This window comes from Panthera pardus, unplaced genomic scaffold (assembly GCF_024362965.1).
Source record: "Panthera pardus isolate Hobbes unplaced genomic scaffold, ASM2436296v1 HiC_scaffold_5, whole genome shotgun sequence".
Taxonomy (NCBI): Eukaryota; Metazoa; Chordata; class Mammalia; order Carnivora; family Felidae; genus Panthera; species Panthera pardus.
In genome coordinates this window covers 9,564,447-9,580,566 of record NW_026526980.1, presented here as the reverse complement: position 1 = coordinate 9,580,566, position 16,120 = coordinate 9,564,447, and the positions used below count along the sequence as shown (strand labels likewise).

The window sequence follows — 16,120 nt, the reverse complement described above, 5'->3', positions numbered from 1 at the left end:
TCTTAATAATCATGTCTCCGAGGAGGCATCTTTTAGAACCCAGGAAAATGCAGCTAAGAAATTAATCAACAGATACCACTCTTAAAATATGCTCCACCCCACTCACACATCAAATGCAAATCATACCAGCAAGACAGTGTTTTTACCCATTAGTTTGACACAGATGATAAAGACTGATGATTACCAGTGCTTTTGAGAGTGGAAACAGGAAATCACTTTGATAGTCGATTTGAAGAAACCTCCCTAAGGTCAGTTCAGCTACGACTGTCAAAATGGAAAATGCACATACCCTTTGACTCACAGTCCCAAATCTACTTCACCCTACAGATCTAGCCACTCAGCTGTGAGAAAGCGTGTGTACGAGAACGACAGTGTTAAGATGGGGGGTGGGGGTGGGGGGGAGAAGAAACTACCTAAACGTCCACCAATGGGAAATCAGTTACATACACGAGAAAATAATTCATTCAACTTGTACTCACTGAACAGTTTCTACACATTAACGCCATGCTGAGTGCTGGATAGAGAGCTGGACAACACAGAAAACAGTTAAAAATTGTAAGGAAGAGCAGTGTGTGCAGATATGATAGCCAATGGGGGTAAGATACAAAGAAACCATGCGTGATTAGAAAATATGTTTCATTAGATTCCAGTTAAAGGAAACAAAATCCCTGCCTACGCACACATGCACACACTCACACACACCCCACACGTGTTAATATGCAAAGGAAGGTCTAGGAGAGGAAACGAGAAAAAGGTTAATGGTTGCTGCCTCTGAAGACTGGAGAAAAGGGTATGCGAGATCGACTTCTCACTGAATACTCTTTGTATTATTTGATTTGATTTTTTTTTTTACTTTCTATCGTGTGCTTGTATTGCTTTACATCCTTCTAATCCACAATAAATTCCGTGGCTCTGCCCTCACAAGTATCCAGAATGAAACCACTTTTCTGCGTCTCCACAGTTAGCACCCTGGTACAAACCACCACTACAATGCCCTGGCTATTTTGACAGCCTCTGCCCTTGCCCAACTCCCTATTCTTGCTCTTGAACAACAATAGTGCACTTTCAGTACAGCGGCCACCAAACCAAGTCAGGCTATGTCAGTCTTCTGCTCAAAGTCATCCAAAGGCTTGCCTTTCTCAGTTGAACAAGATGCTAATGATCTGCCTGCACCTTCACCCCCCTTTTCCCTTGCTCACTCCTGCTTCTAAGGTGCAATGACCGTTCCAAGCACATCCCACCCCAGGGCCTTTGCACTGGCTGCTCTCTCCAGGGCTTGCCCACTCATACTCTTGAGGTCTCTGCCTGAATGTTGCCTGATCTCCAAGTTATCCTTGGTTCCACCAAAGGTGAAGGGTAATCCCTCCCCTGCCTAGCTTTTCTCCTTAACACTTGTCAGTATCTGATATAAACATATAAACACACATCTCTTATTTGTAATCTATCTAGAATGAGAGCTCATGAGGGCAGGGACTTCTATCTTGCTCACTGCTGTATCTCTGACTCCTAAAGCACTATCTGGCACATAGAAAGCATTCAAAAAAGGTTCGACGAGTGAACTAAATCAATAACATAATAACGAAATAATACAAAGTACTATTGATAAACACTATGAAAAATAAACCCAAAGAAGACCTCAACCGCCTCCCAAATTTATTAATAAATAATAAAAATCAAAACCAAACACATTCCAGCCACAGCCGTACTCGGAGAACAGGGTGGGGGAACACCCAAGGACAAACTAACAGGTAAACACCTAATAGCCAGCACAGCACACAGCAGCCTGGTTGTTTAAGGCTGGCGCTCGACACACAGGCCTCTTTCATGGAGTCAAGAGAGTAAAGACCAGCCTGTACGAATGCAGTACAGTGACAGTCCAGTAAGTAGGAGTAAAGACCAGCCAGTTTGAACCCATCACAGCGTCAGCTCCAAAGCCACAGACTATTTCCGGGTGTCAGGCGAGCCCACACCCTCCTCAGACAGCCACACCGTGGCAAATCTGCCAGCCCCATGCCTGTGTCTTCAAGGGGATGGGGTTCTAGGGCCAGGCCTGGGATTCAGCCTTCCCGCTGCCGTGATTCAAAGCTGCGGCTTGAGAGGTCATTCCCCAGGAGCACACCAAGGCCTCTCACCCTCCTGTGTTTCAGGGTTTGCTGGGTGTCAAACGAAAGAAGAAGGGTGCCTGGGCAGCTCAGGTCATCTGACAGTCCAGGGTCCCTCCTGTCATCACAGAGCTCACTTCGGATCCCCTGTCCTCCTCTCTCTCTGCCCTTCCCCCACTTGCACTCTGTTTCTCAAACATTAAAAATAAACATTAAAAATTTTTTTAAAGGATCGAAGAAGAAACATTGTAACTTTCCTCCATATCTCATCTCACCCACCCCCCAGAGGCTTGGCAGGTGCTAATTTATTTATAACCCAGCCAATAGGAAGCCACTTGAGAGAAAAAAACCTTAAATTCCAGTGACATTTATATGGAGGTGTTCAGCCAGTGGACTTCACCTAACCCTCATGAGCAATCCTTTCAGACAGTCAACAGACTTTCACACAATCCCTACAAACTCTACTTAGGTCAGTGGTTCTCAGCTGGGGTGGATTGTGCCACCAGGAGACTGGTGACCACGTCTGGAGACATTTTTGGTTCTTACAATGGGGTGGGGTAGCAGGCAGAGGCCAGGGGTGCTGCTAAATATCTTACAGTACCCAGGACAGCCCCCCACAATGAAAAATGATCCAGTCCAAAATATCTGGGGTGTTTTGGCTGAACGACTCTGCACAAAGGAGGCTGCCCTGGGGAAAGGAGACCCTTCAAAGACATACTGGCTAGAGACAGAAGAACAGGATTGACAACACCTGGTCCACCCTCTACCTTCAGGCAGCTAAGATGGTTCTGGCAGCCAACTTTCTAAGAAAGCTGCTGGAAATTCTTAACCCTGGGCCCCTTCCTTACCACTAGCTGACTTCTAGAGGCCCCTTTACTTTCCAATTTCTCAGAACTCCTCCAACCCCCTTTCCCCCTGCTTAAAAAAAAGAAAGAAAAAATCCCAGAACAATGACAGGCCAGTGGGAGATACCCATCAGCAGGCTCGTATATCACTTTGGATCTTGGGCCACATAATAAAAAGCCACCTCCCACTCCCCCATAACCAATGTCAGACTGTAATTGGGACAGCGAGGCCTCTCTTAACGGCTGGAGTTTCTTCCTGCATCGAGCTAGCTGGGGTTTTCCTTCTTGGGACAGTAAAACAGCACCACTGTCCTTGGCCCCACCCATCTGGCACCTGCACCAGAGCTAACTTCAGTTTTCCATCCTTCCTTTCCTCTCTTCCTTGCAGTGGAAAAACAGAGCTACAGTTCCCAGAAGAAAATTAGAAGGGCTTATCATTATTAATAAGATGTTCCTTTTCAGGAAGGCAATTGAACACAGCAGGAGGGCTGTGCTGAGCTGGAGCTGGGGCCAGCTAACCGCCTCATCCTGCTGGGAGAGGACTCACCAGCTCCCCAGACAGGACCAGTTGGGCTGGAGGAATGGCAACAGAAGGCTCAGGGAGGAGCAGGAGCAATTCTGAGAAAACAGATTCAAAGGCTAGAAAGGTGGTATTTCCTGGGAGTGACAGGAGGACAGTGAACAGGGAGAGTTTGCCAAGGCCGTGCTGGCTGGCAGAAACAATCTGTCTTCTGTCTGTCTGTCTGCTGTGGGCTACAGGGAGGAGCCAATGGCCTGCCCTCCCCACCCCCGCTGTGTTGTTACCGTCAACCTGAGTCCCTTCCCCAGGTGAGACAGCTCTTCCCGGCTTTGTAGTCACGACAGACAGAATGCGTGTGAGTGACTGTTGAGACTCAGAGCATAGTGTCCCCTGCCTGGGACATCTCTTCTCACATACATGGGTCCCTGGATGATTTACTAGCACAGTGGTGTGTAGAATGTTCGTGTCTCTGTTTGGGGGGAGTTGTCACCAACAGAATGACAGCTACGATGCCCTGCCCAGAAAAACACTCACGCCATTGACAACTGGGCATTTAGTTTCAACAGCTTCCCCATTCCCTCGCAACCATTGTGAGACCTTTCTTTGGCGTGAAGATAGACCCCCACTCCTACTTTACCAAAACATGGCATGAAATGACAGTCGCTCACTCCGGCAATGCTGTGTTAGCAAAGGGGTGGGGGCAGGCTTCATGTCCAAGGCAGGGTTCCCAAAGGAAACATATACTACTCTCCTAGGGAATAAGCAAACAGTTGTTTCCGTAGAGAGTGTGTGTACATGTGTGTACCAGTGAAAGAGAGGGGCAGACCAAAAGAGACTCTTAAGCAGACTACATGCTCAGCATGGAGCCCAACCCAGGGCTCTATCCCATGACCCTGGGCTCATGAACAGAGCCAAAATCAAGAGTTGGACACTCAACCGACTGAGCCACTCAGGTTCCCCCATAACAAAACCCTTTCTAAGGGAAACAAAGCAGGGCTGCCCACAATGGGGAGCTGGCACCACCCTGGAGAGTGGTGTTAGCAGATCCTGAAGAATACAGCTATCATAGCAGCTCTCTGGGAGCTGTGGCCCTCACAGAGAGACACATGGAAAATGACCCCCAACCCACTGTCATCCCACCTTCCCATCTCCTGCCAGTGCCTCCCCCTAATGGAAGCAATGAGAAGTCACGCTGATGAAATCCATCAAGGTCAAGCCTCTGAGGGCCCAAAAACAGGAAAAGAAAGGTTGACAGTGGATCTGCTGGGGTGAGGGGAGAGGAGAAACCCCCAACACACTTCATGTCAGTACGTCAGGAGCACGATGGTCTTGGACCAAGTATTTAACTTCTTGACGCCTCTGGGTCTGCACCTGCTAAGGAGGGGGCCAAGAGTCCCCTCCCCGGGCATGGCTGTCAGGATGAGAGGAGATCACCTCAAAGAGGTACTTAAGCAAGTCCTACATGCAAATAATGTATAGCAAGGAACATCGGAGGCCCTCTTCTGTGATATTCTGCAAGTCTGGGCCCTGGACGTTGAGTTTTATGTGCCTCATACGCCTGGACTTCCATCAGGCTGCCGTTTCATGTGAAAAGCGATTTTCCTGACTGAGTTATCTTGCTAACTAGAACCTCAAAACCCAGCCTGAACATTCCAGCACTGGACCCTGCTCTTTTGAAGCTCGCTGGTTTGCACAGCCCTGCCCAAAAACGCCCGTGGAGAAGACAGACTGAGCTTCAAACACACTGGTACGTTTGATATTTCCACCAAACAGCAGCACTGCCTCCTCACCCAGGCTTTGGCTTGCAACTCCATGCAAATCTGGCGACACTGCCTTGTTGCTCAGCGGGCAGCACAGCAGGCTCCTGACTCTGTGCTTGAAGTGGGGGTGTGAGGAGTCTCTCTAAGAAGATGCGCCTGCCAGAAAGGAAATGTGAGTGTCCACTCCCTTGTGGGCCGCCACTTTGCTTCCCCTCTGCAGGGCAAACCTTCCCACAGCCTGGAGGTTTGGTTCCTCACCTGCATGCCACTCCGCACGGACAGGTGTTTCCAGACCCATCTGCCTGGGGTTGCCAAGTGAGCGTTCTCCATCACTCGTATGTGCTTCTACTGATAACTCCATCTCTAGCTGTAACTACACCTGCATCTAAACTACCTTTACCTCTGTATCATACATTATAGTGTATACATGATACATGCATGCAGCATCATACGTATACACATTAGAAATGCTACAAATTGGAGATACATAGATTAGCTATATGGTTATATGTTGGTAATATATATTACATCTGATTTAGGATATACGCATTACAATGTGTGCATTGTACATGACATATATTGTATATAATTAAGTCACAGGTCTACAACCATGTTTGTATCTGCATACCTACCTCTTATCTCTACATCCAATCTGTACATTTCATGTGTATCCTCAGCAACCAAGTAGTAAAAGAGATCATGTTTCTAATTCAGCCTCTACCACTTACTAACCAAATTACCTTTAAAAGAACAATTGGGGGCAACTGGGTGGCTCAGGTGGTTGAGGGCCCAGCTTTTGATTTTGGCTCAGGTCATTATCCTGCAGTTCGCAGGATGGAGCCCTATGCCGGGCTCTGTGCTGGCAACGTGAACCGTGTTTGGGAGCCTCTCTCTCTCTCACCCTGCCCAGCTCACAAGTGCACACGCGCCCACTCTCTCAAAAATAAACATTTAAAAAATAATAAATAAAAGGAAACTTGGTCTCCGTGGCCTTCCAGTCGGCTCATCTGGAAAATGGGCTAAGATTAGTACCTGTCTCATGGGGTTGTGGTACCTGACAAATGAAAGCTAGATGGCCAGTTTCAAATTATAGCTGCTCTCCCCATTAGCTCCTGGACAAGCACCTTAACCTCTCTGCGCCCGTTTGTCTGTCAAGTGGAGATGATGTTGACACACCTCCCATTGGGGATACTTGTGAAATCTGCATGAGTGAACCTATACCAAGAGGTTGCTCAGAAACATGCCCAGAACCCACTCGAAGTGCTTAATGAAGGTTAGCTAACAACGGTAAGTTTACATATCCATGTATGTTGCACACTTCACAGCTCATGATACCCTATATTCAACGGGCAACGGGCTGGGTCAGCTAGAAGAGCATGTAACTATCTCACGGTCACGAGTTCCAGCCCAACGTTGAGTATATCGACTACTTAAAAAATCTTACAACATAGAAACATATTCAAGGTACGTTAGTCACTGTGGACAAGAGTCATGATTTTGAAGTGTTCTCAGTCAACGGCCAAACTCAAACATTCAACATCTTGGGCAAAGTCAGCTCCCACCAAGAAGGGATGAATAGTGATCTCAACACGATCTATTTTTCACAACAGTACATGTGGCTGTGCTTTGGGGGAACTTGTTGGCTATTTGTGGAATGTTGCATCACATGGTTCGCCCTGAGTCACACAGACCAGTAAGGCGCCCAGGACCAAGGACCGCAAACCCTCCCTGAGAATGTTTCCGTTCTCAGGAAATAGGCTCCCCGCCTATCTCTGCCCAAGCAGTGGTCCAGCTGGTCACCTCCCTGCTCCACTCCCCACCAGGGCTGATTAAAGACCCAGCAAACCAGAGCCAGGAGCAAAGATCATAGGAGAGGGATTCAGCCTGTCCCAAAACCAGCCTTGTCTGCTCCAGAGAGGTTCTGTTCCCCCAAGGAGGCTGGCGGGAGGAAAGCAGATGGGCTGAGAAGCAATTTGGTCTCGCTGTCCTCTCAACAGATGCTGGGCACCATAAGAATTAATGGGCTGGAGACTCAGGTAAGAGCCATTCAAAAGCTCCCTGATTGCTCCAAAAACCGCTCTCCACGGAGGAAAAGGTTAATCGAAGCCCAGAGCTGGAAGAGAGGCAAGGAGACAGCAATTGCTTTAATCCTGCAAGTCGGCAAAGAGCTTCCACAGAGAGAAGTTTGCATGGAGGAGGCTGTGGTCTGCCTCAGAAAAAGGAACCAGGCCTCCAAATCGAGTTATTTGCAAAGCCTGCTCCATCAGGCCACAAGCCTTGGCCAGTCCCTCTCTGAACCCAAGCCAAGTAGCTCCATTTTCATTTTTTTTTTTTTTTTAACACACTGCACACTCCCTGCACTGTTGAGCCATAAATCTCTCAGGAAACCATCTCTGAAAGGTGTTTTCCCTTTTACCTACGCCATGCACATGCTCACACGCATGAGTCATTACTCAACAGTGACTATGCACGCAAACACAGACCCAGAGACTCTGGGTGACGAGTATGTCATGGCTGGAGATGGGACAAGTCTGATATTAACCAGAGAGGGTGACGTTTGGACATAAACGAGGCAACACCTAGGAAGGAACGAATTACACTTTTCTACATGGTTATGATTCCATGGCCAGGGTCATCTTTGTCCACAGAGCCAAGAGGGGTGTGCCAAGGTATCTCACCCTTGGCACTGCTGATATTTGGGAGATCATTCTTCCTCAGGTGTCTGCAGGGTATTTAGCACCTCTGACCTCTACTCACTGGAGGCCAGTAGCACTGCCCCACCCCCCACGTCATAATAAAAATGTCTCAAGACATTGTCAAATGTCCCCTGGGCGGGGTTGGGGGGGGGTAAATTCACAACCAGTTGTGAACCACTGGTTTCGTGGGAGGCTTTAGTTCAGCAGAACTTAAGCCAGCGAATTAGCTAATGCTAAGTATAAGCCAGATTTCTTACCTAAGTCCCCAGTATCTGCACAGTACTGTAGGAGCTGTTAAGTTCCTTTGACCCTGGCAAGATGCACTGGACATCAGTTTGACAGGCTGGTTCCAAATGTGACCACCTTTTCTCCCCCCACCTCCCTTACCAGTCCTTTCCCTTCACCCTTGCCTGATAAGGTAATTCCTTATTCATCTTGACGTTCTAGTGACACAAAGGCATTGAAGGAGCTCGAAGGAGCTAACACTTTAATTGATTCTAAGGAAAAGTGGCATTATTTTTATAGGAATCCAGATATAATATGCAAAATGTTCAGAATGCTCTCACTGTGGTCTCTTTGCCTGTAACTCTTTCTCCACTGTAAGCTCTCAGCTCAAACCTCCATTCCTGAGCTTGCAACTCGAGTCCAAAGAGAACGCTCCCTGGACAAGCTTCTCTACAGCGCCCAGCCACTCCTGCTTACAGACCTGCCTGTATTTCTGTTCACTTATTACTACCCGAAATTATGGGCACATTTTTTTTTATTCAGAAATTCACTGGTTGACTCCCCCAACCAGAGCAGGTGCTCTATGGGCAGGGAGCTTTCTGTCTTGTTCACAGCTGTATCTTTAGCATCTAGCACAAGGCCTGGCCTCTTCCTGGCCCCAGAACTATGTAAGTAAGCAAATGGATGAACGAATTTGCATAGCTGTAGCTTTGGAGTATTAATTTCTTACCACCCACTTCTCTGTCTGCCTGAGCTCTGTTCACAATCCTCATGGCCCCAGCATCATCTTTTAATTCAGTGAATGTAGTTAACTCAGTCCTCTTATGCTCCCAGTTACTGAGCAGATCAAAGACATTCAAGTACCTGGTTGGTTGATGAACACTGAGCAGTCAGGAGTTTTTCCTCCTAATGCCCTTGATATTCAGGTCCTGCGAGAATTCTCAATGCAAACGAAGGTTTGTTTCCCTTCTAAGTACAGCCAACTTCACAAATACCCAGATTGACAAATCTTTGTCCTAACTAAGAGTTCTTTTATTACAACTCCCAGGGTATTTCAGGATTTGAGTAGAGGACATTAACTAATTGACAGTGAAGCCGTTTGTGGGGGCAGGAGGTGGGGGGGTAGAGGGGATAAGGCAGGCAGAGAAGCTAAAATTAAATGACAAGAGCCTTGCCAAATTGGAGAGGGTTCAGAAATAAGCCATCTTGGGGATCAATGAGAAAGAATCAAATAATGAGCATTTAAATTGGTCAAAAACACTACTGATGTACAGGGAGAGATTTCATTTTTGTTTTAAAATAAATTTTCTATTGGCTCCATTGCTCAAACCATTTTATCCACAAGCCTTGTGGCAATCTATCTGTCAAAGAATTACTCACTGTGCAAAGCATTATATCTATTTATCTACATACCTACTCACCTGTCATCCATCTCTCTTCCTATTTATCTAAGTACATTGGGGATACTTTTGCAAAGCGTTCCCTTTATCTAGACCTTGGGTTGTATACATCAAGCCCATCCCTCCAGTTCTGCCTGAGCCATTTCACATCTACCAGTCAAGGCAACTTGTTTTTTCTGGAACAGTAAGATACAAGTTGAGAAGATAGATTGTGCTATCCTGTGGCCCCCAGTTTGACACTCACCGATGCTATGTGCTCCCAGCATCATCTTGAGCACGTTCGTTAACCTCTCTGACCCTTAAGTTTCTCATCTGGAAAATGGGTATCATGAGAACACCTACATAATGAGGTGAAGATATAATGGGAGAAGCCAGTTCTCGGCAAATGGTCAATGTCAGTGTGAGCAGAGGTTGTGGTAATGCCACTAACCAAATTCACACGGCTTTCACACTGGCTTTCTCTGGTTCCTGGGTAACCACCATCTGGAGACTAGGGAAGCATCCACCATGGCAAGTCAGGGCTTCCTTGGTGCACCCCAGGAGCAGCCTGCTGAGGGAAAGCTGACAACAGGGATTTCAACCTCACTAGGCTCCCTCATTCTATTAACGTGGCCATCAGGCAGAGTGAGGCATGCTGATGCCAGCAGATGCAGAGCTCGGTGCTGCCACAGGCTAAGTGCATTGCAGGGGCTCCAGAAGCCCATTTGTCTATGGTCCCCAACTCAGAACAGGGGCTTGAGGGTGGATTCACCAAGTTCTGGGGGAGGACCCAACGAACACCCTGGGTGGCCCAATGTTCCTACACAGGCCGAGCACTAAGTAAGCTGAGCCACAGGTATGTCATGTACAAACACAGCTCACAATGAATCTGAAAGGCAAGCCCTACCTGTGACACCTGTGCTCCAGGCTGGACCAGGTAATGCCTGTCTGAGGAGCAAAGGGAGCTGAAGCAAAGAAGCAGGAACTGAGCCAGACTTCCTACACCTGTCCCTTGCCACTGCATGGTTGGTTTTCCAAGCTCAGCCTCATCTGCTGTCTCGCTGCTGCCATATGGGTAATATTTGGGACACCACTTTCTGCCAGAAAACCCATCCATGTCCCTCTTGTCTAACCTGCCTGCAGGCAGCTGAACAGGATCCCATCATGAGTCCCAGGATGGACTGGGGCCCAGCACAGCATAAGATCTGGCCACGGACTTGTGCCAACAGTTACAGAAAAACATTAGTACTTTGGTTGGGTTCCAGAGTCTCTTTAACATAGAAACTTAGAACATCCTATGGCTCCCCAAGAGCCGGCTGGGGCTGACAGAGTGGTACTGGAGCCCAGGTGAGTCATCTCCCTGATAGCGTGGCATCAACGTAGAAAGCCTGTCTTGTGCTGTGGCTGGCTTGGCATCAGGTTCGGGTCTAGGAGAGGTCACTGTGTAGGGGTGAGCTGTCACTCTCACCATAGCTATCAGCCATCAGCAAGTGACTGTTCTTTCCCATGGAGGTTCTTAATTGCTGACTGGATGGTTTCTACAGTAAAGGACACAAGACAGCCAAGGACAGAACTACCTGGGGCACATCTACTCCTCCCTGGGAGATAAGATTTGGCTCCTAGAATTCGGGACACAGACCATCTGCCCAGGGGCAGAGTCAAGTTTTCTTCTGGGGAAGGACTGATCAAGGGAAGGGCCATCATTTAAACACACCCTGGGATGCCTGGGTGGCTCAGTCAGTTAAGCATCCAACTTTGGCTCAGGTCATGATCTCCTGGTTTGTGGGTTTGAGTCCCACATCAGGCTCTGTGCTGACAGGGCGGAGCCTGGAGCCTGATTCGGATTCTGTGTCTCCCTCTCTCTCTCTCTGTCCCTCTCCCACTTGTGCTCTGTCTCTCACAAATAAACATTAAAAAAATCATTAAAAAGTAACAAAAAATAAAAACATACTGTGGAAGTTCTCTGGTAATCCACTCAGTAGACTGGGGAGAGCCTTGTTTTCCAAAACACAGCATACAAACAAATGCTCTGAGAGTATACGTAGATGACTTTGGAGGGAACTCAAAAGGAACCTTTAAATTGTATTTTAGTATTTTAAGTTTTATGTTTTTAATTTTATATTTATATTTAATAGTTCAATATTTAACTAATCATATTTAACTAATAGCTTAACATTTTAATATAGTTTAATAGTTTAATATTTAAAATTTATATATTTTTATTTATTTTTATTTAATCGTTTAATATTTAATCATTTAACTATTGAATAATAGTTTAATTCTTAATGTTTTGCGGGAAAAAAAAAATCTAACCAGCATGTGATTCCTTGTGATTTCACCAATATTATCCCACGGGATAGCGTTTCTCATCGTTGTTATTACTGACCTTTTATACCAGCTTGTTCTCTGTGTGGGGGGCGGGGGAGGGCTGGCCCCGGTGCTGCCCAAAGTTTAGCAGCATCCCTGGAGTCTACCTCCTCACCTGCTACCCTGATGTAGTCACCTCCCCACCCCAAGGTGAGAAAATAAAAAATTGTCTTCAGACATTGTCGTACATCCTCTGGAGGTCAAAGATCTCCTTGACTGAGCACGATTAGCTTAGAGTAAATCCACTTCTGAAAGTACATTAGGTTGATTTAAGGCCAATGTACTTCTAGGGGACTTGGAACAGGTGTGATTCACATGGGGCAAACACGGCTAAGGTGACAGGTCACTGGCAGAAGTTTCAGAGGAACCAGAACAGAGGATGGCCCACAAGGGCCAGAGAACGGGGTCCTTATCCCCCAAGTCACATGCTCTTTCCCGCCTGCTCTGTTGTTGTGTCATTCCTGAAGTCGACAGAACTCAACATACATGTAGGAAAGAGAAGGCAGAGGACTCCACTTTGCCCATTGTGTCTGGCCCTCCTGATCAGGTAAGGAGAAGCTGGGCGGGGGAGTGGGGGGGTGGGGGAGGGCCTTCATTCCCCTAGGGGAGACTGAGGCAGAGACATCGGTGAGAACAGGGACCCATGGAGGAGGCTGGAGAGGGAGACAGGCAGGTGGGTCTTGCCAGACAACTCCAGAAACAGCCACAGCGCTGCTCCACAGCCTTGCAATGTTCCAGCAGGCTTGCCTGTCTTGGGCAGACAGGGCTCTGGATGCAGTCCATCTGGTCTCCTCTCTGTGTGACCAACCCTCAGAGCCCAGGAAACCATCAATCCAAAGATAGCTCCCCTTAAAGCCCAGCCGGAAAGGCAACAGTCTATTGGTTTCAAAAGCTACCTCACCAGTACTTAATACATACTGACAACTTCATGGACACCATTTTCTGCTGTGCTCACAACGCCGCAAGGTAGGCACTACCACCATGGGAATGTTCCAGATGGCAGGAGGGAGACTGACAGGCGACGTCACTTTTCAGGCCCTGAAGATGAGTACGCGGATACGAGAGTACACACGTGCGTGCACACACAATCGGCTGGCACGTGTCCCCACCTGTGCGTGCTTGCACACATCCCAATAGGCAAGAGGACGGTCTGATGTGCCTGCCCAGCTTTCCTGAGCCTAGAGGGTGCACCAAGCCCCCTGAAGAGCTGAAACAGGTAAGTGAGAAAAATCAGGGGAAGGTACTGACCTGTGTCTCCAGGGTGATCGGTGGACTTGGATGAGGGTCCTGCAGGGAGAGAGGAGAAAACACAGGTAAGTGATGGGGGGGAAACTGAGCCTACTAACCCAGTTCACATTTTCCAACAAAGCTACATCTCTTCAGTGCCTAACAAGCCCACAGGGAGGGCTACCCAAATGTCTTCCCCATTCCACAACTCATGAGAAGAGCTTGACCCAATCCCCAATCTCCCCCTAACTTCTTCCCACACCCAGATGACTAAGGAGGTTCAAGTTTCTCACTGACAGGTTAAGGGGACACCTGCCACGGAGATCATGCGAATGTGCAAGTGTAAGGAAATAGGAAAGAAAGCACTCTTGCTGCTTCTCTCAAAGTGTGTTCAAATCCTCTACATGGAGAGAATGGACCTCTGAGAAGATTAGAAACACACCTCAAGGAACACAGAGTCCAGATGAGGGGGCAAGGCCTGGTCTTACAAAAAATGAGGGAAGGAACAGACAGAAAAAGAAGAGCTTAATTCCCCGTTTTCGCAGCACATTCCAATGGGCTGGGGAAGAGCCTTTTCAGGATAGCAAAGGCCAGAGAAAAGTCCTATTCATTCACTCTCTACAAAAGCCAATTGACTGGAAAGGCTTGGTGGTCATGTCGCGGGTCATTAAACATGAACTCTTTAGGTGGGGGGCAGGGTGGGTCGAGAGGCGGGAGGGATGGGTGAGGAGGAGGCAGGGTTTTTCAGCAAGTGGTTTCCAAGGAAAACAGGAAACCCAGCACATAAAGACTATTTTTGTCTGCACTGTGTCGGCTCTGAACTTAACCACCCTGGATTCAGGATTCTGGTAAAGCAACCTCAAGCTGCCTCTTACAGAGAATGGGCTTGATTTTAGGGCCCTGAGGGACAAACTCAGTTTGGAAGCATTGCTTTAGGCAAGAGATTTTCCAGCACTGGCTTCTAGGAAGCCATGCAATTGAGCACCCCCTGGCCTAGTCGGTGAATAAGAAACAAGTATAGGGATTATGCTGTATTTGTCCTTCTGTGGTCTGACTTGGCTCACTCTACGTAACATCCTTAAGGTTCATCCTTGTTGTCACATAAGGCTGAGTAACAGTGCACTATACGCATCCACCACATCTTGATCCATTCATCCACAACAGATGTTTACCCTTTTTCCCTATCTTGGCTGTTGTATGGCTTCAACGAGCATGGGCACCCAAGTGTCATGATTCCACTCCCATGAGGCATCTCCAATAGTCAAATTCACAGAAACAGACAGTGGAAGGGTGGGTGTCAGGTGGGCTGGGGGCAAGGAATGGGAAGTTGCTATTCAACAGGTGTCAAGTTTCATTCATGCAAGATGTAGAAACCCTGGCATTCAGCTGTGTGACACTGTGGTTATAGTGAACAAAATTTTAGGTGTATACTGCAGTGTTCACAGAGTACAACTCCTGTTGTGTTCTTACCACAATTAGAAAAGAAAAAACTGTGGCAAAATTTTCAACCCCTACCCTAGGGGAATGGTCACTTGCTTTCTCAATGATTCCGCTGTGGTATCTTTATAACGATGCCAAAGTAACCCTGAGCTCTGGTCTGTTCTGAGTTTTCTTTCAAGATGAAGGGTTCCTTTCCCCACCCACCCCACCCCCACCCCAGATCCTAGCTCTGAATCCAGTCCCCAGCATTTCTCCAAGGCTACGGCTCCAAGCTGACCACCAGGCAAACAGCTCACTCCAATTTCCACATTCTACCCAGGCACAGAATATTCCTCAGACCCAGGAAGATACTGAGGGAATACTCCTCCCCCTCTCTGGACACTGCAGCCTTGTCCTTCAAGCCTTGAAAGTATTTTAGAGGCTCTCTCTTTAAACCCTTACCTAGCTCCCTCCCAAGGGTGAGGAGGGGCCGCTATATGGGTGAGAACCTTGGCTGAGGCATTTTCGAGTGAGCAGCCTCTGTGTTTTAGCCATTCCTCACGGGGCTCCCCCTGACCAGCCTCTTCATCCTCACACACAGGGAGTGGCAACCCTGTTCTTCCATTTTCCCTGTGTCAGGCACACTAGACAGGACCCACTTTTGTCTTTGGGAGACCAGGCTCTCCTCCTGGTCTATGACAGGGTGGGACTCCGGCCTCAGGCATGCTGCTTTGTGGGTGAGGGCATGCCACATTACTCTTCAACTCCGAGTCAGCCTGTGTGTCTCTCCCCAAGTTCAGTTTCTGCCATCTCGATTTGGCCAGAAGATAAGAAGCTGCCTCTCAGATTCCAACATGAGCCTCATTCTCAAAGCCAGGTCACAGTGAAGAACCACACTGGGGTGTTGGGTGTGCGCCCAGATTAATTAAGTTGTACTTCTCAGCCCATTTGGCTATTGTTTGGGGCTTATGCTTCACTGCTCAGAATCCTGAAGGGGTGGAGAGGGGAGAATGCCATCCTGAACCCCTAAGAACAACTTCCCTGAAAACGATCGTCCTTAGCAAACCACAGAAAACTCTGTCAACTTGTCAACTGTACTGACAAAACCCAAAGCTGATACTTAGATTCTGGTAGAGCACCGGCTCTTTACTTGGAATTCCAAGATCAGAAATCCTCCCAGCACATGGTCAGGGGTCCAGTATTATCTACTCAGCATGTTAATGACCTAGCCAGGAAGCAGACAGAGTACTCCCAAGCAGCCATGTTATTAACACTTAGGATTCACTTGCCAACAAAAATTCAATCTCCTCCCTCTGTGCACACTCAAAACCTAAGCTTCTCCCTACAGAAGCTCCATCCAGAAGATTCCAGGTATGGCAATATATCTGTGAGGTCTCCCTTTCAGCAACATCCTCCTTAATTGGAAAGGCTAACGAAGTGGAACCAGGTCAATGATGCTGTCTGCCTAATCCATCGTGTCTGTCTAAACTGGGACTCTTTGGTTTACAGTAGAGTAAATTCCTGTCTGTCAGGGGAAAGGCTCCTGGAGACCAAAGGGGAATTTGCAACATGCTCGGATG

At 47.8% G+C, this 16,120-nt stretch overlaps 1 protein-coding gene across 2 annotated transcripts in view; it reads right to left on the bottom strand.

Annotated features, from left to right (window-relative positions):
* XYLT1 (xylosyltransferase 1) overlaps positions 1 to 16,120 on the bottom strand; it is a 306,010-nt gene that overhangs the window by 201,602 nt on the left and 88,288 nt on the right. For both annotated transcript variants that reach the window (XM_053894433.1, XM_053894434.1), the window contains exon 2: positions 13,143 to 13,181. In XM_053894433.1, coding sequence (XP_053750408.1) covers positions 13,143 to 13,181 — 39 coding nt within the window. The remainder of the gene's footprint in view (positions 1 to 13,142; positions 13,182 to 16,120) is intronic.